General features: G+C 44.9%; 1 protein-coding gene across 1 annotated transcript; it reads left to right on the top strand.

Annotated features, from left to right (window-relative positions):
- Window positions 1-698: 698 nt before the first annotated feature.
- On the top strand, window positions 699-6,041 carry ACTC1 (actin alpha cardiac muscle 1). The gene is made up of 7 exons (XM_060146960.1): window positions 699-836; window positions 1,402-1,552; window positions 2,736-3,060; window positions 3,741-3,902; window positions 4,033-4,224; window positions 5,011-5,192; window positions 5,706-6,041. The coding sequence occupies exons 2-7, from the start codon at window positions 1,424-1,426 to the stop codon at window positions 5,847-5,849; spliced, it is 1,134 nt and encodes a 377-aa protein (XP_060002943.1). The 5' UTR covers window positions 699-836; window positions 1,402-1,423; the 3' UTR covers window positions 5,850-6,041.
- Window positions 6,042-21,458: the final 15,417 nt, after the last annotated feature.

Raw genomic sequence — 21,458 nt, 5'->3', positions numbered from 1 at the left:
ATGTCCCAGCTGGGGTAAACCTGCCCTCTCTGTGAGAGTGGGCAGGCTCTCACAGCAGCTGTTTCCAGCCTCTTTCCCTGACCAGCCCCTGAGCCATGCGTAAATTGGGGACCAAGGTGGCCTTGGTTAATCTCAGCTTTCTGCACAGCCCCAGCTCTCCGAGTTGTCATGCAGGTTGGTGGGGACTAAGCCAGGAGGGTGCCCTGTCCCAGGCACCCCTTTTCTGGCCACCCAAATGTGCTGCTGTGGTGCCCTTTGGGCCCACGAGGACTGCCAGGGCTCTGCTCCCCCAGCTCTCCGTCCGGGAAGATGAGAAGCTGCCGTCACTCCCCTGCTGCCCTGGCCCAGCTGTCAGGACCCCTCAGCAGAGGGAGGGGTGCCAAGCCTTCCCCCTTGCGTGTGGCTTGCTGTCTCTTAGGCTGGCGGGGCTGCGGCGAAGCCAGCCACAGCACACCCAGGGGGCACCTCCACCCAAGAAGGGGGAGGGGGCGGGCTGGCGTCACCCGGTCTTCCCCTGCCCCCTACCCTTCACCGCCTGCCCCTCCCTAGCTCCCTATTTGGCCATCCCCCTGGTTGCCCCCTCCCCTTCCTTACATGGTCTGGGGGGCCCCCGGGCTGATCCTCTCCCCTGCCCTTGGCTCCATGAATGGCCTCGGCGCTCCTCAGTGGTGCGAAGGCGACCAAATAAGGCAAGGTGGCCGACCGGGCCCCCCACCCCTGCCCCCGGCGGCTGCAACTGACCCCGTCCATCAGCGCGCTATAAAGCCGCGCGCCCCGCGCGGGGCACCAGCGCCTGCCACCGCCCGAGCAGCCGAGCCGAGCCCGCCCCGCGGACGGTGAGTCAGCGCCGCCCGCCCCGCGCCTGGAGCCGGTGCCCCGCGCCCCCACCGCTCCATCACTTTTTTTCTCCTTAAGACCAAACTTTTCATTTGGTTCGAACTTCTTTTGTCCTGGGTCTCGGTCTTCACTGGAGAGGGGCGCGTGGAGGGGTAGCCTTGAGCCCCAGTGGGGCTTTTGGGGTCCCCGCTGCCCTGTGCTTTTCCCTCTAGCTGGGGCTCGAGCATGGATCGGGGTGTGGATGGGCCCGAAGTGGCTTCCCGGTTCGTGAGAAGGCGAAAATGTAAAGGGCCGGGGAGGACCTGCTAAGGGGTGACCGTCCCTCTTGCACTGGGGCAGGGGAGGAGCCTCCTGGCCTGGGAGCCTGGGCGGTTCCTCTCCCCTGCAATGCAGCTTCTTCCCACCCTCCTTTGTCTGCCCCGAGGGGAAGGGAGACGACAGCGTCCCCCGCCCCCCTCCCCTGCCCGGGGACCCCCATCTGCCCTGTCCCTTCCTCCGGGGACGCGGACGAGGCCAGCTCCGCAGGCACTGAACGTAGGCCGCCTTGCTCTCGTCCATCCGTAGACCCCACTGAAGCTTCGCCAAGATGTGCGACGACGAGGAGACCACCGCCCTGGTGTGCGACAACGGCTCCGGGCTGGTGAAGGCCGGCTTCGCGGGCGACGACGCGCCCCGCGCGGTCTTCCCTTCCATCGTGGGCCGCCCGCGCCACCAGGTAAACTTCCCGCCCCGCACAGCCTGCCCTCACCTGGAGCCGTCTCCAGCCCCGCTCCACACCCCTTCCCGACACCTCTTCAGCCCAGCAATCCAGGAAATGTCTCACCTGCCCCTCCTGTTCCATGAACTCATTAGGTCAGATAGGAAACGCTGGATTCGCTTCCAACCTCAGCCCAGGCAAGCAATACTCACACCCTCCAGCAAACCAGGAAACGTGCAGCACCGCCCCCCCTCCCCCAGTCCACTTCAGGGACACAGCTCTGCCAGGGGTCCAACTTCTTCCTGTGAAAAGGCGGCAGCTTCTCTTTTCCACTCCTGACCTGCATTTTTAGTCCTCAGTATCTTCTCTAGCTCTTATACATCTCACTTTACTCCTTGGCCTCCCTTTTCAGTCCTGTTCAAAACTCAGAATAATACAACGTATCCGAACCAACCAGGAGCCAAGCCACATTGCTCCCTCTTGTTCACAGCCAGTTTATAGGGTTCCCAAAATGTAATCCATCTGCTTCCTGGCTGTTGCATTTTTAGAAGCCGGTTATGACAGAGGCAGTAAAGTGCCGTGGTGACAGTGACATACCACCTTGTTTATTAAAAGCAATGCCACGCTCTCTGGCTTTGCCTCGGTGCCTGGCCAGACACGCTGCCAGGGAGGAGAGTGGTATTCCTCAGTGCTGGTGGACCATGCGTACTCCAGGACAGCTCTAGGAGGGCTGGATTTCCCAGACAGGATGGTAATAGCATATCAGTCCATCATTTTATGTTTACTTGATGAATGTCAAACTCTTTCCTTGGGAGAAATACAGTGTGTCATTACTTCAGTCATGCCACAGTGTAGTCATTTATATTCCAGTTGACATAGGTGATGAGCTTAATAATTTAATGAAGGCATTATGGTGTTTTAAAAATGAGGTGAGGCTCTGCTTCTTCCGTGAAATAGCTTCATTTCTCCCCATCCCTAGTTATATTCTAAACAATAGAATTATACCTCTTGGGGGTGGGGGGGGGAGAAGGTACAAGATTAACTTTAAATGATATTTCTGAATTGGGGTAAATTCCTATTGTTTCTTATTTCTCGTATTCATAAGATGTCACTTGACTTGGACAGTTACGTAGAAATGAATAAGGCATTGATTATATTCCTGACACGGTGGAAGCTTGATTTTCTCATTACTTTCTTGTAGGGAGTCATGGTGGGTATGGGTCAGAAGGATTCCTACGTAGGTGATGAGGCCCAGAGCAAGCGAGGTATCCTGACTCTCAAGTACCCCATTGAGCACGGCATCATCACCAACTGGGATGACATGGAGAAGATCTGGCACCATACCTTCTACAATGAGCTCCGCGTGGCCCCTGAGGAGCACCCCACTCTGCTCACTGAGGCCCCACTGAACCCCAAGGCCAACCGTGAGAAGATGACCCAGATCATGTTTGAGACCTTCAATGTCCCCGCCATGTATGTGGCCATCCAGGCGGTGCTGTCCCTGTATGCTTCTGGCCGTACCACAGGTGTGTTGGGATTGTGAGATAGTCCCTGATTAATTACACTCCCAAGTCTTCGACCTTGCTGGGAATCGGTCTCCCCAGTGAGAAAGGAATGATCCCTTTCCTCACGCTCCCTGGGAAGGTGTCTCTGCTAAGGGAGAGGGGTAACAATAATACCCTGAGGTTGGTTTCAGAGCACACTTATTTCTAAGAACTGAAAGAATACGGAGTTAGATCCTCCCCTTGCCTAAAGTATGTGATGTCACACATTGAGCCTTTGCACAAACTATCAGCCTGGAATGCAGCAGTCATTGGTGTGTGTTCACACCATCACAGCCCCTGGGCACACATCCCTACAGGGTCTGAGTCAAAAAAGAGAAGAACACGTGTAAGTTAGAGGAGAGGAAAGAAAAACACGCCTGGTTGCTTGCATAAGGTGCTAATAGCTGGTAAGAGGGATGATCATTTGAAAGTGTCCTGGGGAAATGTTTCTACTACAATATTTAAGAAGATGAACTGTTGCTGGCTTCAGATTTGGCATCCATTATGCTCATTTTTATTCTTCATGTGTAAGGGATCTAATTTTATCTGGATCCTTGCCCAGCGCTAGTATCTCTTAGCCAGGATTGGAAGTAGGCTTTGACATGGCTAAAGCAGTGGTGTCCTCAGAGATTTACCTTGTTCTTGTTGATTTTCTCTGACAGGCATTGTTCTGGACTCTGGGGATGGCGTAACCCACAACGTCCCCATCTATGAGGGCTATGCTTTGCCCCATGCCATCATGCGTCTGGATCTAGCTGGTCGGGATCTCACTGACTACCTCATGAAGATCCTCACTGAGCGTGGCTACTCCTTTGTCACCACCGGTGAGTGTGTGTGTATCTCATCTGCCGTAGTATGTGTCTTGTTTTGTACCCTCCCCCAGCGAACCCCCCTACCTCCTCAAGGTTGATTTCATCTTTCGGAGCTTAACTGTGACACGCTTTATTTCTGCAGCTGAACGTGAAATTGTTCGCGATATTAAAGAGAAGTTGTGCTATGTTGCTCTGGATTTTGAGAATGAGATGGCTACGGCTGCTTCTTCCTCCTCCCTGGAGAAGAGCTATGAACTGCCTGATGGCCAAGTCATCACTATTGGCAATGAACGCTTCCGCTGCCCTGAGACGCTCTTCCAGCCCTCCTTCATTGGTGAGTTGTAGGGTCTGGTGCAGAAACACCGCTTGGTGACTCCCAGGGTAAAAGCTATTATAATCAACAATGATTAAGGGGCCCTTGTGTTAAAAGAAGTCATAGCTTGGAGTCCCACACAGCTCAGCCTCAGGTCCCGATGGCTTCTTACAGGGATGGCCATCACCGCTCTGTAGCAATGATATGATAAAGGATGACACACTGGCTTCATCTCAAACTAAGGAATGAGACAGAGTAGTAACTGAATAATCCATACCTGCAAGGAAGAGATGATGACTCAAGAGTGCTGCCTTATTCTGATATGTTCCATCACCAAGTAGCTGGACGTTACTTTCATCACTCATTATTAAGTGTAACAACAATCCAACTCATAGTAGTAACTGGACCTTTCTATGTCACCAAACATCTTTCCTAAGGAGTGATTTCCAAGAGGAAGCTTGTCAGGACCTTATTTTAGTCCATAAATAAGAATTGCATTAATTTACCGTAAATGTGTGTCTCCTCCTTTTCTAATCCATCTCCGTACTCTGATGGGTACAGCAAGTGTTCCCTCCAAACAGGTGCTAAACACAGTTGTTTGTTTCTTGGCAGTCTGTTGTGGATTTACTGTCTGCACTTTTAAGACACCTGTTCCACAAAACCCTGCAATGTATCTTATAGAGGAACATATGTTTCAGAGACAAATGGTGACAGTTTACCAGCATAGAGGGGTACTATTCTCTTCCCTCTACCCTGGCCCCCTGGCCTGAGGGCACTGTGATTTTTCTTTTTTACACTTGTTCCTAGGTATGGAATCTGCTGGCATCCATGAAACAACTTACAACAGCATCATGAAATGTGACATTGATATTCGCAAGGATCTGTATGCCAACAATGTCTTATCTGGAGGTACCACCATGTACCCTGGTATTGCTGATCGCATGCAAAAGGAAATCACTGCCCTGGCTCCCAGCACCATGAAGATCAAGGTGAGTGGGGGAAGCAAAGCAGGTCTCTCCGTATTCCAAGCAGAATTCCTAATTCCTTTCCCTTCACCGCTTAGCTTCCCGTTTCCCATAAACTTTTAGCTTTTCTAACACTTTCTCTGATTTTTCTAGCACTTTTCCCAAGATAGGAGACTTGGAAACACTTTCAAGCAGTGGATAAAAATAAATCTTTGAAGGAAAAAAAATATCTAAATCTTTGAACACATTTTAAAAGACCCCAGCTTTCGGGCTAGCCTCCACCATGCATGTAGCTTATTGCCACATTATATTCTGTTTCAGAGAAGTGGGGAAGTTCTATTTTATAGTGACTTTGATAGTGGAAATGATGAAATAGAGGAAATGCATTAAACTTGACTCAGCCATATTCATTTGTGGGAATGAAGTATCACATTACAGTGAATTGATCACCAATATACTTTCTGTGAATCTCCCCAACATGAGCTCTGTTGCTTGGAACTTCAGAGTTCACTGGTGGTTTTTGTTTTCATTCTGCAGATTATTGCTCCCCCTGAGCGTAAGTACTCTGTCTGGATCGGGGGCTCCATCCTGGCCTCCCTGTCCACCTTCCAGCAGATGTGGATTAGCAAGCAAGAGTATGATGAGGCAGGACCATCCATTGTCCACCGCAAATGCTTCTAAGGTGCCTTCTCTCTTAGTCTACCTTATGTTCAGGATGACGGTATGATGCTTCTTGGAGTCTTCTGAACCACCCTCCCTCATCTCTCATCAATCATTGTACAGTTTGTTTACACACGTGCAATTTATTTGTGCTTCTAATATTTATTGCTTTATAAATAAACCAGACCAGGACTTGCAACCTACAAAAGCAAACCTCTCTTATTTCTTTTTGGGGTTTGGGGTTTGGGGTAGGAGTAGGATGGGGCCAGTGTTTGTGTACTCAGTCTGTGAACTCGTATATTGGCGGCCTTGACACCGGGAGCATTGTAATATCACAGCACCACAAAGTTTATCAGATGAATTAGCGTGACTTTTAGCTGGGAGTTACAATATTAAATTTTGATTTTACCCTTTGGGACAGAATCATGAAGATATTTCATATCGGAAAAGCAGATTAGGTTTAGCTCCACATAAGCAAGAAACAGAATTGGAGAACACAATTCTCTAAGATTCGTTTCTATGATGACACTGAAAATTGTTGTCTTAGCACATGTTCCAGTTGTTTTTGTGACTTTGCAGAAACCACGTAGATATTGGTAATGAGAAAGTCAAAGATTATTTTAAACAGATTAGTTTCAATTCTCATTCTCTTCAGTTATCTTCCTGAGGGCCATGCATGTTAACGGTGAAACACGGAGGCCAGCTGACAGATAAGCCCAGCCATGTCCCATTCCAGATATTCCCTAAATAAATCAAGACCACTGGGCATGTTCAAAACAAATGTGAGGCAACAGGCACCAGATACCTTTGCCTAATCAGTGACTAACTTCTGGGACAGACGTCTTCAGTCTCTTCGGTTCTTTGAAATCCTGGGATCGTGAGTCGAATGGAGTGAAGTCTATAAAATCCTGAGGAGTTAAGGGGAGCAGAAAGTCATGATATTCCTTTTACTCCGTGCTGGGCTGTTTGCAAAGCATGCTGGGGATAGTGATGCATCCAAAAGCATCTATTGTGCTCTGTCCTTGAGGGGCTCACATACACGCTACCCATAAACCCCCAGTGTATGTGGTCTGGGAGGCTACAAGGAGATGGACATATGAGACTGGGTCTTGATGAACGTTTAAGAATTGGAGAGGTAAGAAGAGCAGGGAGGAAATCTCAGCAGAAGGCAACGGGGCAGAAGCCATCATACAAAGCACAGGGCAGACTGGTGGGAGCTGATGAATTTTAGAAAATCAGTTTGGAAAGGGAGATTTCAACCTGATTGCAGAAGCTTTAAAATTTTTCACTTTCAAATTAATTGTCCATGAACCATTTGACCATTTGAATGGACCTAATTCAACTTTGATCTGTTGATGAGGGAATCAAGACACAGAGAGATTAAGCAATGGGTGCAATGTTATACAGCTTATTTGTGGAATACCCAAGGCAGTCAGGAACCCAGATTTTTTGACAGCTAATCTAATGGTGCTTCTAAAACAATCTTTCCTAGCTTAGTCATAGTTATCAAGAGTAACCACATTCTATCACACACCGTTTTGAGAGTCTGGGTTCAAAACCTGGAGTACTTTAAGCTCATCAGACAGCTTTAATAAGTTGCCAATGTCATTATCATTCAAGGTAGTAATTGTGTCCTGTGTTCGTTCATTCATAAAACATCTCTTGATCCCTGATTCTGGGCCAGGCACAGTAGTAGGTGTCCGGGACACAAACATGGAGCAGAGCATATTTTCTGTGCTTACAGAGTTTAGAGTTCCATATTTAGCACAGCTGAATGGAAGTCTTTCTCTGCATTAAGGGTTAAAAAATAAATTTAGTGACATTTATGTTAGATACGATAAACTTTATTGGAGATTTTCATTTTTTCCTGCAACTATTTCTTGTAGCACAGATAGATTGATTTAAAAGCTAGGTAGGGCTTCCCTGGTGGCGCAGTGGTTGGGAGTCCACCTGCCGGTGCAGGGGACACGGGTTTGTGCCCCGGTCCGGGAGGATCCCACGTGCCGCGGAGCGGCTGGGCCCGTGAGCCATGGCTGCTGGGCCTGCGCGTCCGGAGCCTGTGCTCTGCAATGGGAGAGGCCACAGCAGTGAGAGGCCCGCGTACTGCAAAAAATTAAATAAATAAATAAAATAAAAGCTAGGTTATCAGGACTTCCCTGGTGGTGCAGTGGTTAAGAATCCACCTGCCAATGCAGGGGACACAGGTTCGAGCCCTGGTCCGGGAAGATCCCACACGATGCAGAGCAACTAAGCCCGTGCACCACAACTACTGAGCCAGCACTCTACAGCCCATGAGCCACAACTACTGAGCCTGCGTGCCACAACTACTGAAGCCTGCACTCCTAGAGCCCATGCTCTGCAACAAGAGAAGCCACCACAATGAGAAGCCCGTGCACTACAACGAAGAGTAGCCCCAGCTCACTGCAACTAGAGGAAGCCCACGTGCGCCAATGAAGACCCAACGCAGCCAAAAATACATATATAAATAAATTAATTTAAAAAATAGTAAGAATAATTTTAAAAAGCTAAGTATCAGCCAGAGACAGATTTGGAGCATATATGGGGAAATATGATTTAGCCAGTCTCTGTGTCTCTGTTTTCCTCACTTCTCAAATTGAGTATGTTAAGTATTATGAATTTTATCCTCTAAATACATTATTAATACTAGAGGTTTAGAGAGCTGGCTGGGCTATCACCTGTGGTTCTTTCTATGTGTCAATTTAAATGGAATGGGTATTGCTGTCTCTACTTAAAAGGAGAAGCTTTCGGAATCAGCTTCTGATATTTGTATCCGAAGTGGTAAGCACACAGGTTCTCATTGAATTCTGAGGTTTTCTCATCTCTGCTTGATGACAGGGTGTAAGATATTAGAACAACTGACTCGTAATAATTGTGCTTAAGAAAGGTATTAGGGCAATAGGGTTTTCTTAAGGCCACCTTCACGTTGTATAAAGTAATTGAGATGTCTACAGTCAATAGATCTTTAGTTAAGATGCAATGTAACGAACCTATATAGATCATGATACTTTTCTCAATTTATAATGAAAAGAGTACTTTTATTCATTTCTGACACCCCCAAACACTATTTCTTTATTTTCCTTAACAATGCTCACTTCTTAGCAATGGTTATCATGTAGATGTGTTTAAATAATTAAGAGAGTAGAGTTAGAGAGAAAAGGAAAATAACTGAAGAAAATGGACTATTTAGAGGGGTAGGATTGGTTTACTATACCCAGGGCCTAAAACAATGTCACTGGGCTTTCTCTCCATTTCTTCTACGAAATCTGTTATGGACTGAATTAGGTCCTCCCAAAATTCGTAAGTTGAAACCCTAACCCCCTAATGTGACTGTATTTGGAGATAGGGCCTTTAAGGAGTCATTAAGGTTAAATGAGGTCATAAAGGTGGGGCCCTAATCCAACAGGACAGGTGTTCTTAGAAGAAGAAGAGATACCTGGACTGTGTCCATACAGAGGAAAGGGCAGGTGAGGACACAGCAAGAAGGTGACTGTCTGCAAGCCAGGTAGAGAGGCCTCACCAGAACCAACCCTGCTAGCACCTTGATCTTGGATTTCTAGCCTCCAGAACAGTGAGGAAACACATTTCTATTGTTTAAGCCACCCAGTCTGTGCTATTAAGTTACGGCAGCCCGAGCAGACTAATACAAGATTTTTCCATGTATTGGATATGATGGTCCAAGATTCATGGTCTGAATTTATCAGCCTCTGGAACAAAAACGTATCTTTCCATATAGTTCTGACAAAAATTCCAGGGAGCCTCAGTCTGGCCAGGCTTGAGGACTGAGTCATACCATTCCCACCATAGAAACCGATCAATATTATTGAGCGGGGGACGGGTAATTCTCCAAAGGAAGGGAACAAAACAGCATAAACACTATTCCCAATGATCTAAGGAAGGAGAAAAATCACAGCAGTTTGTAGTGGAGGGACCGATTGTTGGAGAGCTCGAACTTCCAGTTCAGGAATTTTATTTGATTAAACAGGCCTTGAGAAAGACTTGAGAGGAGCAATGACTTCACCCAAACAAACCTGGGGGCGAGACTAAGAAGCTTTGGATGGTGACATGTGTGACTGATCAGACGCTCTCCAGACTCCACTGTGGCCCTGGGATCCAGAAACCCAACAATCTCTATATGACCAGATTAGCCAGGTGTTGAAATAAGAAGTCAGATTCACTTTATTAATTAAATGATACAAATACTATAAATATTTCCTAGGAACTAATAGGTAGTGAAGAAATTGCGAGTCTTTTAGGCCTAAAATAGCAAAAGTTATAGCAAAAGTCTATATTCAACCTGAGGTCTTCCAGGCTCATAATAAAAGGAATCTCTCCTTCAGGCAGAACTTGGCTGTTGCTATGGCAACCAAGCTCACACTAGGAAGACAGGGGGAAAAACTCCTGGGGAGAATGCAAAAGTATACCTCTGGTATACTCATGCTAGAAGATGTTCCGTGCAGTTCACTCATCAGCTCTGCACGCAATAGATGTAAGCAAGATTGACTAGGAGGATAAAGAACTTCCATGTAAGCGTAGCTGAGTCCTGGTGATTCTGGGCCCTCTCTCCTGCCCGGGAAAGCCAGCCGAGTCAGGTGAGATGTAAGCAGGGGTGGTCTGCACGTCCCTCAGCAGCTTTGCTGATTGTTCTGCATTGTTTTCCTGCAGCTTCCATGGGCATCAGTGTTGGGGAGGGGAGGCAGAGAGAAACCAGACCCACGTGAAGATTGCAGTAAAGCTGAACTAAAATGTGGCATTAATAGTAGATGAGAAGTGGACTCTGGAGTCAAGGGTAACAAGAAATTCAGTCAACAGGTTTAGTGTTGAACACAGAAATTTGATTTGAAGAACTCTGGAAATACTACTGGATGGTGACATCCTATAGGGTAGGATATGATGCAGCAGGCCACGTGTGGGAAATTTAAAAGCACATCTGCCTTAGGCCAAATACTGAAATTTTCCCAAGACATCTTTAACTCTAGGATCTACCCTTTGGACTTCTTCTCCAGTGCCTTCCGCCCAATGGTGGCTACCTGCGACAGTCTTCTTACTCCTCATATCTTTTTTTTTTTTTTACTTGCCTGTCATTTACATGCATTCCTCAAGAGCAGACTATGCTAATTAAGATATTAGTAACCTAATCTATGTTCCTGGGGAAAAGTTAGAACTTATGTTCCCACTAGAGAGCATACTCATAATTTAACAATAATTTTCCTGTATATGTATAGCTTTTTATACTAACCTGAAGGACTGATGTTGCATGGGCTTTCAGTCAAAAAGATCCTAGAGTGCAAATCCTAGTTCTGCCATTGACTAGTTGAGTGGACCTTAAGTAAATTAATTACTTAGCCTCTCTGAACCTCAGAACAGAGGGGCTAACTAAAATCGTGGTCCGAGAGTTGTGAGAATGTGATGATATCGTGCATTTAAGACACTAAGCACAGGGCACAGCACAAGGGCATTTGTGCTCCAGATCAACAACACGAAAGTTTACTTTCCTTCCCTCCCCCTTTCGTCCTTTCTAGCATGGACTTTGGAGGCTGGGTTGGGTGGGTAGAGGGGGAGGTGAGCTGTAAATATCTCTTCACAATGCAGGGGTGTTTCTATAGATCCTGAGTTTTTCTGGAGCCAAAGAATCAGAACAGGAAAAATGAAGGACTAGAAAGCACAGGAGGGAGAAAACAGTTAAAGCAGATTCGTATAAGGAAATGAAGGAAGGCAAAGAGGAAACCAAGTCTCTTCCCTGGAGACTTGGAAGACAAATTAAAGAGAGATGTGGCCTGGGCAGGAGGAGCAGAGGCTGTGTGTGTGTGTGTGTGTGTGTGTGTGTGTGTGTGTGTGTGTGTGTGTGTGTGTGTGTGTGTGTGTGTGTGTGTGTGTGTGTGTGTGTGTGTGTGTGTGTGTACGTGCAGGTGTGTGTGCTCCCACACAGAACACAGGTGAAAGCAATGAACAGAGAGCCAGGCTGTTGGCTGTGTGAAGAGGATTTCCTTTCTGTTCTTCTGTGCTCTTCAACTCCCAGCACCCTCGTCACCCCTTCTTCTCGTCCCCGTTCAAGAGCCTGGTTTTCCACTCTTTACTCTGCATCTGTAGAATCAGCATAGATAGACAAACAGATGCACAACTGTTTCACGAAAAGTTGACCTGAGAGAATTTGGTCCCACAAGGCCCGTCTTCCAGGTAACCCCTTTTGTGCCAGCTAGACCCATGCAGGAGCGAGCGCTTAGGGAGGAACTTTGTCCCCATCGCACCCCCACTCAGCTTCCTGGCTCCACACCCTGTTTCAGCCTCACCAAGTTTCTCTTGTCTTCTTTCGGGCCTTGGGTTCTCCGTTCTTTGGCCCCAGCTTCTGGTCAGGAACAGAAACTCCCTTAAACCAGCTCAGGTTAGGAAGGGAGTTTATTAAAAATATAGAGAGGAGGGCTTCCCTGGTGGCGCAGTGGTTGAGAGTCCGCCTGCCGATGCAGGGGACACGGGTTCGTGCCCCAGTCCAGGAAGATCCCACATGTCGCAGAGTGGCTGGGCCCGTGAGCCATGGCCACTGAGCCTGCGTGTCTGGAGCCTGTGCTCCGCAATGGGAGAGGCCACAACAGTGAGAGGCCCACGTACCGCAAAAAAAAAAAAAAAAAAAAAAAAAAAATATATATATATATATATATATATATATATAGAGAGAGAGAGAGAGAGAGAGAGAGAGAGAGAGAGAGAGAGAGGAGCTCCTAGAACCTGAGGACATAAAATAGGGCAGGACATCATAGGGAATGGGAACTTAGAACTAGAAAGTCATCAGGAGCTGAGGGCATTCTCTATCCCTTCAGTGGCCTTTCTCCATGAACCTGGCCTATGTTTCACACAGCTCCTCCCAAAGGAAGGACCCTCAACAGACAGGTGTGTTTCATGCATGATTCTCAAGACTAATGGGATGAGGAGGATAGATCTGACATGAGGACTTGGACATTTAAGGGCCAGCAACCAATCAGACATCTTTTTCCCTCTCTAGTTTGAAGAGACACAGACAGGGCTGTTAGTTGCTTGTGGTTTTCAGAACTGACACAGAGCAGGTGGTGGCCAAGATGGGCTGAGAAAACTAAAACCTGCAGAGAGGAGTGAGAAAACCGAGCGGTTACAGCTCAGGAAACAAACACGACTGCTTAAACACACCTGTTGTGTTTAGGGATTGTGGGTAGGGATGTGTGTATGCGTAAGGCAGTTTCTTTATTGTGGTGGAGTTTGGGTGGAATAACGCCCCACAGAGGAAGGAATAAAAGAGTTCAGTGAAAGGAGATTCTGGTGGAGAGGAGAATTCTGCTTAGATCAGGCTGTCAGGAAAAACCTCTTTGAAAAGGTAACATTAAATCTGAGACCTGACGAGTGGAAAAAGCAGGCAGTGAAAATAGCACCTGCAAAGACCCGGATGTAGGAGAGTCTATCATGTTCAAAGACGTGAGAGGACCCAAGTGGATGGACAGTGATGGGGGGCTGAGGGGGAGTAGAGTACGTGATTCTGCAGAGGTGGTCAGAACAGCCATTATACAGGGCCTTTAGACAGTGATGAAAGTTTAGATTCTAAGTATAACAGAGTGATGCTAAAGGGTTTAAAGCATGGAAATATAAAACATATATTTAAAAAACTCATTCTAGGTACAATGTGGAAACTGGATTGGAGAAGCAAGAGTGGAGGCAACTACATCCCCGGGAGGCTCTTCCACTGATGTAGGTGGGAGACCCTGGGGCTCGGACCTGGGGGAAGCTGTGAAGATGGAGCGCAGTGTGGACATGGTCCAGATGGGCCTCATAAGCAGCAAAGACAGGGTGTGCTGGTGGTCTGGAGAGGGCCAGGCAAGAAGAGGGCAGGACCACGGAGGCTGCCCAGGCTGCCGGCTTGAGTGGACCATGTGTTTTCAAGGAAATGAAAATTTCAAGGTAATTCAAATGCAGCTTCAGTCCAACATTGGAGAGGAAGGTTTTGCTCTCTCAAACCACAAAAATGGGGTTTGCTCTGGGTCTCGGAAAGTGTTTTCTGGGAGAAAGAGAGGGAGACTGAATGAGCAGAAGTGGTTTGGGAGACAGGGAGGCGGTGGGCAGAGCTGACTAGAGCAGGGAGTGTGTGTTGGGATACAGCAGTCAGGAGGATTGGGACCCTGTAGGGTGAGGGCCAGAGCATGGGTTTAGGAGACACAGGTGGGCTGTGTTCTTGCCTATAAAACACAAATGATGATAGAACTGCCCTTTGAAGTTGCTGTGAGGATTAAATGGGATAAAGTTGATACTAGGCTCAGGCCTTGACACATAGTGGAACATTAATTAATGCTCAATAATCGTTGTTATTAATGTTATACTTATATATATTTATATATAGCATATATAATTTATATTATACATTAAACACACGTGTGTGTGTATATTGTGGAAGAATCGAAAGACGAATGTAGGAATTTGGATGATATGAGTGTGCGTTTAGTGATGACATTTCCTGAGAAGCGGTTCATTCAATGATATTTGAAGAAGGTGAATTCTGGCATCTGGGTCCAGAATGGTTTAGTGAGCAGAGATCCTTACTGAACGACCCACTAGTGCAAGAGCAACTAGAGAATGTAGGGAGCACATACTCCAAAGGCTGAGACTGTGGAGCTAGACTCTCCTTCATCTGTCAAAGGAGTTACTGACCTAGATAGCTTCAGGGAGTCAGGAAAAGTATGGCTTCATGATATAGGGTTTAAAGCGTTTGATTAATAATCACCATGGCCTTACATTACATGGACTGTTAGGAAAATCTAAATTGGCTTCCTGAATTCTCAGTGTAGGAAGCACTTTTTATACCACTTTGAGCCTCCTCTCAAGTTGAAGGAATTTATTTTAAAACTGTTTAAATCCTACAGCAAGGGGTGGCCGTATTCTCTTTTATACCCATTACCCTGGAGCGTCAATTCCATTGTGTTATAATAACTGGTTTGATTTTAATACATAAAAGGAAGTTCCATCACTGAAATATGGCATGAGGATTCCAGTTTTTAAAAAGAAAACTGTAGGTTGGTAGGGATAAGGGATTCAGCAGGAAGAATTTGATGAGTGTTTACTCCAAATATAAATCTTAATTGGGAGGACATAAAATATAAAATATGTATTCAAACTAAGAGAATGAAGTATGATACCAGGAATCAAAAATCTACTACAGGGGGCTTCCCTGGTGGCGCAGTGGTTGGGAGTCCGCCTGCTGATGCAGGGGACGCGGGTTCATGCCCCGGTCCGGGAAGATCCCACATGCCGCGGAGCGGCTGGGCCCGTGAGCCATGGCCGATGGGCATGCGCGTCCGGAGCCTGTGCTCCGCAACGGGAGAGGCCACAGCAGTCAGAGGCCCGCGTACCGCAAAAAAACAAAACAAAACAAAATCTACTACAGGGGCTTCCCTGATGGTCCATAGTTAACAATTCACCTTCCAATGCAGGATTCGACACGGATTCGATCCCTGGTCAGGGAACTAAAGTCCTACATGCCGCGGGGCAACTAAGCCTGCGCACCACAACTACTGAGCCTGTGAGCTCTAGAGCCCACGCACCACAGCTAGAGAGAAGCCCGCATGCTGCAACGAAGTGTCCACACACCGCAAGGAAACATCTCACGTGCCGCAAGGAAACATCTCACATGCCGCAAGGAAAGATCTGGCATGCCACAATGAACATCCCCGAGGGCCGCAACTTAGACCCCACACAGCGAAAGAAAGATTTTTTTAAAAATCTACTACAATGTTCACATGTTGAACTGAAGCCTCCATCAGCCTGGGTCCCCACAGGATTAGAATGAGCGGCGCCCCCTGCAGACAGAAAGCATGAGTGAGAAATAAACTGTTAAAGTAAACCACTGAGATTGTGTTTGGTACAACTGCATAACTTAGCCTGTTCTGACTGTTATCACCAGCTTTTCACTCACCTCCCCAGGATTCCACTTTGCTCTGGGGCTCTGAGGTGATTTCATGCCAGCTGAATAATACATTTCAAATAATAAATGTAAGCCAGGACTTTCGTTATTTCAGTAGGGACGTTTGTTCAGGGTGTTCAAAATGCCACCCTATCAGAAATGGAAGTTTAGTATTGGGTAATTTTATTCCATTTTTGGAGGGGAGGGCATGGAATTTTGTTTTTCTTTGGCGTGTGAATGAAATAGAAAATCTATCTGAAGTTACTCTAGGTACATCTTGTTGGTTCAACATGTGAGTAGGATGCTAAGAAGGTAAAAATGAAGGGTTTCATCCAGGTTACTTTGTTTTAGTCTATGTTTAAAGTTTGCACCTGAATTGGCCTCATCATGGAATTATATTACCTAACTTTTTAAAGCTTCAAGATATAATTCACATATACAATTCACTCATTTAGAGAATTCAACTGTTTTTTAGTAGATTCATAGATAAGTACCACCATCGCACAGTCAATTTTAGAACATTTCCATCACTTTAAAAAGAGGCCTCAGTCCTAAAAAAGAAAAGGGAAAGAAAAGAAAAGTAAAGAAAAGAAAAAGCCTCAGACCCTTTAGCTCTTACTCCTTTGTTCCCCCCACCCCATGGAAGGAGCTGGTGGGATAATCTGGTTGCATATACTATCTCTCCAGAGAAGAGTAAAATTGGGATGTTTGTCTTAATAAAGTCCTCTATTGCAAGAAACATAAAGAGAACTATCAGGGCCTTTGCTCGTGTGATTCCTTCTGCACCAACCTCTTACCTCCTCGCGTCTAAGAACCTTAGAAGCCTTCTTGAGATACTCATCTCAGTTGGACTCCTACCTCACTTCCACTCTTGGTTTGTTTCTTTCATATCCTATATTATATTACCTTTTGTTTCAACTTAACTTGATTGATGTGTAGTTTGAATACAATAAAACGTGCCCATTTTAAGCATGCAATTCAATGAGTTTTGACAAATGCATAAACCCAGTAACCATCACCCCAATCAAAATATAGCACATTCCACCATCACCCTCCAAATTCCCTCCTGCTTCTCCAGAGTTAACCCTCTCCACCTCAACTCCAGACAACACATTTTGTCATTATGGATTAGTTTTCGCTATCCTCAAACTTTATAATAATCATAAGTTAAATTGTTCGCTTATCTCTTTCTTCTCTGTTTCTACTAGACTTTTTTTTTTTAAAACCTTGATTTTCTAGCACAGAGAGTCTAGCACCGGGCCAGACAGTATCAGAAGGGATAAATCCCAAATCATTCTATTTATCATCTTTAAGTTAAAAAATTGAAGCATCTAAATATTTGATTGTAAGAGTGAGGATTTTATTACGAGGGTTAATAAACAGGAGGAGGCTTTTATTCATCTTTTTTGCTTTCTTGCCTTCCCTGCCCCCACCTTTTTCATCACAACAATGTCAAAGGTAGCCTTGAATGGGAGAGAAAGCTGTGTCAGGAGTCACGTTCCTTTGCCTTTGGGCAAAATGTGTTACCATTTTGAATGAACAGGTAGGAAGAGTCTCATTCTTTTGTTTCGTGGCTTTCAATTTTGAGCTTTCAGTTTCCTTGATGAAGACATTTTTAAGGGTATCGTGTAAATCTATGCCCTTGATAACAAGATATGAGATCAACTCAAACCATATCTCTACTTCTGAAAAATACCCAAGACTTGTGTTCTACCAACGATATCATAGCAGTTCTGTTAATTTTTGACAAGCTATTTCTCTCACTCTAATGTAATCAAACTTCATATCACATACCTGCAAACTGGCCTTTCTCATCCATGCACAGGAGAGGGAGGGGTCGTGTTCAGCATCTCTTCCTTATAGATGCAGGAGCTGAGGTACAGAGACCCTTCTACGGCTGCTTTTCCCTGCTTCTTCGTGTGCATTCATTTCCTCTTTGGCAGTGTGTGCATCCTTCAGCCCAAGTTCTAAATCTCTTTCTCTCTCACTATCTAGGACACAGGAGAATTAACCTACTCATGTAGATTACAGGGCCCCAGCCCTCATTAACCTTAATATTGAAAGAAATGCAGCTTTTGCGGCAGGAGAAGCAGAAATGCCCTTCCTCTCGGCACAAATAGCGACACTGGCATGAGCTGAGTGGATGGGCTTTTTAGGAGGTCGTTCATCCAATATTAACATCTGCTTCCAGTCAGTGACAATTTCACACGGATTATATTCCTGGATTTGTGGGCCCCTTCATCCACTATTGTAAAATTGCATCCCTGAGGTTATTTTAGAGTAGATCAAGGTACTGTCTAGTCTGTATTTTCTTCATGTCCTTTGAATTAATGACTCCATCCTGAAATTCTCATCTTCCTGCCCAGTGGGTACTCAACTACTACTTGTTGAAGGACTGAACAGCTGACATTTCTCTCTTAAACGCTGTAGTCAACGAACACTTGACCTCCTCTTTTCCGGACATCAGGTGCTCCGTCTGTTCCCTGCTTGCCGGGCCTGACTTTTGCTTTAATGGGATTTAAGTACTGAGCAAATCTCAGCCATGTTCTCATTCCTCCTCTTTGGAAGATGTTGCTTTTGTCGATGACACTGAGTTTGGGGAGGACAGTCACCATTCGGGGATGGAGAAGGGGGAAGAGAGGACAGGATATAAATTCATAACCAGGGCAAGTTAGAGGAATGCTGAGGACAGACTTGAACCTCAGAGAAGGCAAAACCAGGAAACAGGTGGGAAGAAAAGCTGCTCAGAGCAGCCCAGGCCATGACCTCTAGCTGGCTGTACAATATCTAGAATCAAACCTGTGTAAGAAAAGTTGGGCAATGGGCCCAGGTGCAAAGAAGTGGCAGCTTATGAAACTCCCTCATTTTGCTAAGCTTGGTGACACCCCTTTGCCAGATGAGGGTCAGGCTTTTCCAAGAAGGGCTAGGCAAATTTTCATTTACTGTCTTCCATCAGTCCCAAAGTAGTCACTACTCTTCTCTTGATGCAGGACAACAGGAAAATATTTAACTGCCCACCAGCTGATCTGACACCATTTAGAACTGTGTTTTTCAAGCTGTGGATCATGACCCATTAATTGAGTTTTGAATCAGTTGAGTAGGTTTCGACTAGTATTAAAACAAAAGCAAAAACAAAAACAAACTACCCAAGCAGGACAGAGAATAGAAAATATCAAAGTATACTGTATGTAGTGAGGGTAAATAATGTTTTGTGGAGCTCTGTTTAATCTCTACGTATATGCACTAGGTTGCAACATGAAATGTTTTTTGTGGATCATGGTGAAAAAAAGTTTACCACCCGTTTACAATGATCAATTTTCAGATATTATTAAACTTTTTATGAGGAAAAATTTCAAATATACATAAAATAGCAACAGTAGTGAGATAGACCCTGTGTATCCTCATCTAGTTTCCAAATTGTCTTTTGTATGTAGTACAATCCTATTTATTTCCTTCACTAATTTATTTTTATTTCTTTTCTCCATCCCTACCAAATGCAGGGGATATGTCAGGTAGAATTGAAGTAATCCTTCCTAAAGGGTTGAGTTGTGAACATTTCAGGTCAATTGGGAGTCTTCCTGAGAGGCTACAGGAAACTACTGGGAAAAACAAGTTTGGAAGAAAAACTTAGGCAAATCTCACAGATGCTGCTTGCACTCCAGGCTCTATGCCTTTCTGGAAGAGTCATTCATTTCACCTGGTTTAGTTCAAAGTTCCCCTTTTACCCCATGCCCCTTACAGAATAGAGAAAAGTAGAGCTGGGTGGGATGTGAGAACACTCAGTCCAGCTTTTTGTTTTACAGATGAAGAAACTGAACTCTCTAGGAGTGGGAACTGGGTTACCCAAGAGAGCTTCTCATCTAATACCTCTCTCACATCCCCCATCTGATTTCAGGAGCCATGTATATTTTGGATGCAATGAAAAGCTTTTTTTTCTACTCAGCCTTACTCCCCTTCTCTGTTTTTCCTGCAGTCTCTTGAAATGGGTGCCTGTTTTTCTAATCCATGAGTTTGCATTTTTTATACATTTACCAACTATCCACATAGCTACTAAATATCCGTGTAGAAAATATAGGTTGTTGCTTCCTGTGTTTAACATTTATACAAATGGAGTTATAGTCTACTTACTATGCAGCATCTTGCTTTTTTCATTCAATATTTAGTTTTGGAGATCTATCCTTGTTGATATATATAGATCAATTTCATTCATTTTTCACTTCTAGGTATTATGCCATCAAATGAATAAATCACATTTTGATACTTCTATCACTGAATTTTGTGTTTTTCATTTTCATGCTTTTTCTTTTGTTTCCTTTCCTTCCTTTACTGACCGTTATGGACTGAATGTTTGTATCCTCCCAGAATTCATATGTTGAAGCCCTAAACCTCACTGTGATGGAGGTTGGGCCTTTGTGAGTAATTAGGGTTAGATGGGCTCATGAGGGTGGGACCCTTGGGATGGGATTAGTGCCCTTACCAGAAGAGACACCAGAGAGCTTGCTTTTTCTCTTTCTTCTCCATCTGAGGACATAGCAAGAAGGTGGACATCTACAATTCCTGCAATGCAGGAAAAGATCCCTCACTAGCAATCAGCTGGCATTTTCATCTTGGACTTCCAAAAACTGTGAGAAAATACATTTCTGTTGTTTAAGCCACCTAGTCTATGGTACTTTGTTGTGGCAGTTTGAGCAGACTAAGACATTGACCTCTATTGAATTGATGTTTTCTCTAGTAGTTTTCTTCTCTACTAGCCTGGAACTTTTACATTCCATTTCTACTCTTTTTTTATTTGCTCTAAAGCTTTTAATACACATTTAACTAAGCACAATCTAAAATTAATTTATATGTTCCTCCTGTTATAGTTGCCTTGTTTTTATCCCTATTCTGCCTACATTAAGTATCTACAGCAGATACTTCTATAAATGAGACTTTCTTTCTTTTTTCATACCTTTTTCTCACATCCCACTCTGGGTTTAATTTCTTTCTTGATTGATAGTTCTTCATAATTATTTCAGTGAAGATCTGTGCATAGGAAATGCTTTCATTCTTTGTCTCAAAAAATATTTTCTTCTCCATCATTAATATAGTTGGGTATATAGGCATAGAAAAATAACTGCAAGGCAGTGATTATATCTGAATGGGAAAACCACTGGTAGTTTTCTTTAGTTACTTGCATGTTCTAATTTTCCTATGCTGGATATTATTTGTGCAATTTCCCAAAAGTTAAAAAATTCACACCAAAATGCAGTAAGAGACAAAATACTTTGATCACCGGCTCATCAAATCAGTGCCAAAACTTCATGTATTCTGATCCTGTTTCTGTAAGATTTTCTTCAGGAGAACCATTGAAGGTGATGCTGTTGCCATGGCACCATACAAGTAATCCCCTTAGATATTAAAATGGAGGAGTCTCTTCATTCTAGGCTCAGGTTTCAGCTGTTCTGGGCAGCTTTTATTTGCACACCTTCAATGCAAATGTGCTTTTAATCCTGCTTTCTACTTGACATTAGAAATTCTTCTTTACCGTGATGGAATGCAATGTCTGTCTTCATGCAAGACTTGAAGCTGGAGTGTGAAAGAATCATAGCCAGCACCCACTGTACCTGGGAAGTGTGGCTACATCCCCTCTCTGTTTTCAAAGCTGATTTTTTTTTAATGCAAATGATGCTCCAGTTGGCCTTAACAGCAGCATCTGTGCA

Source organism: Lagenorhynchus albirostris, chromosome 1 (genome assembly GCF_949774975.1).
Source record: "Lagenorhynchus albirostris chromosome 1, mLagAlb1.1, whole genome shotgun sequence".
Classification (NCBI taxonomy): Eukaryota; Metazoa; Chordata; class Mammalia; order Artiodactyla; family Delphinidae; genus Lagenorhynchus; species Lagenorhynchus albirostris.
This window is presented reverse-complemented; position numbering and strand designations above follow the sequence as displayed.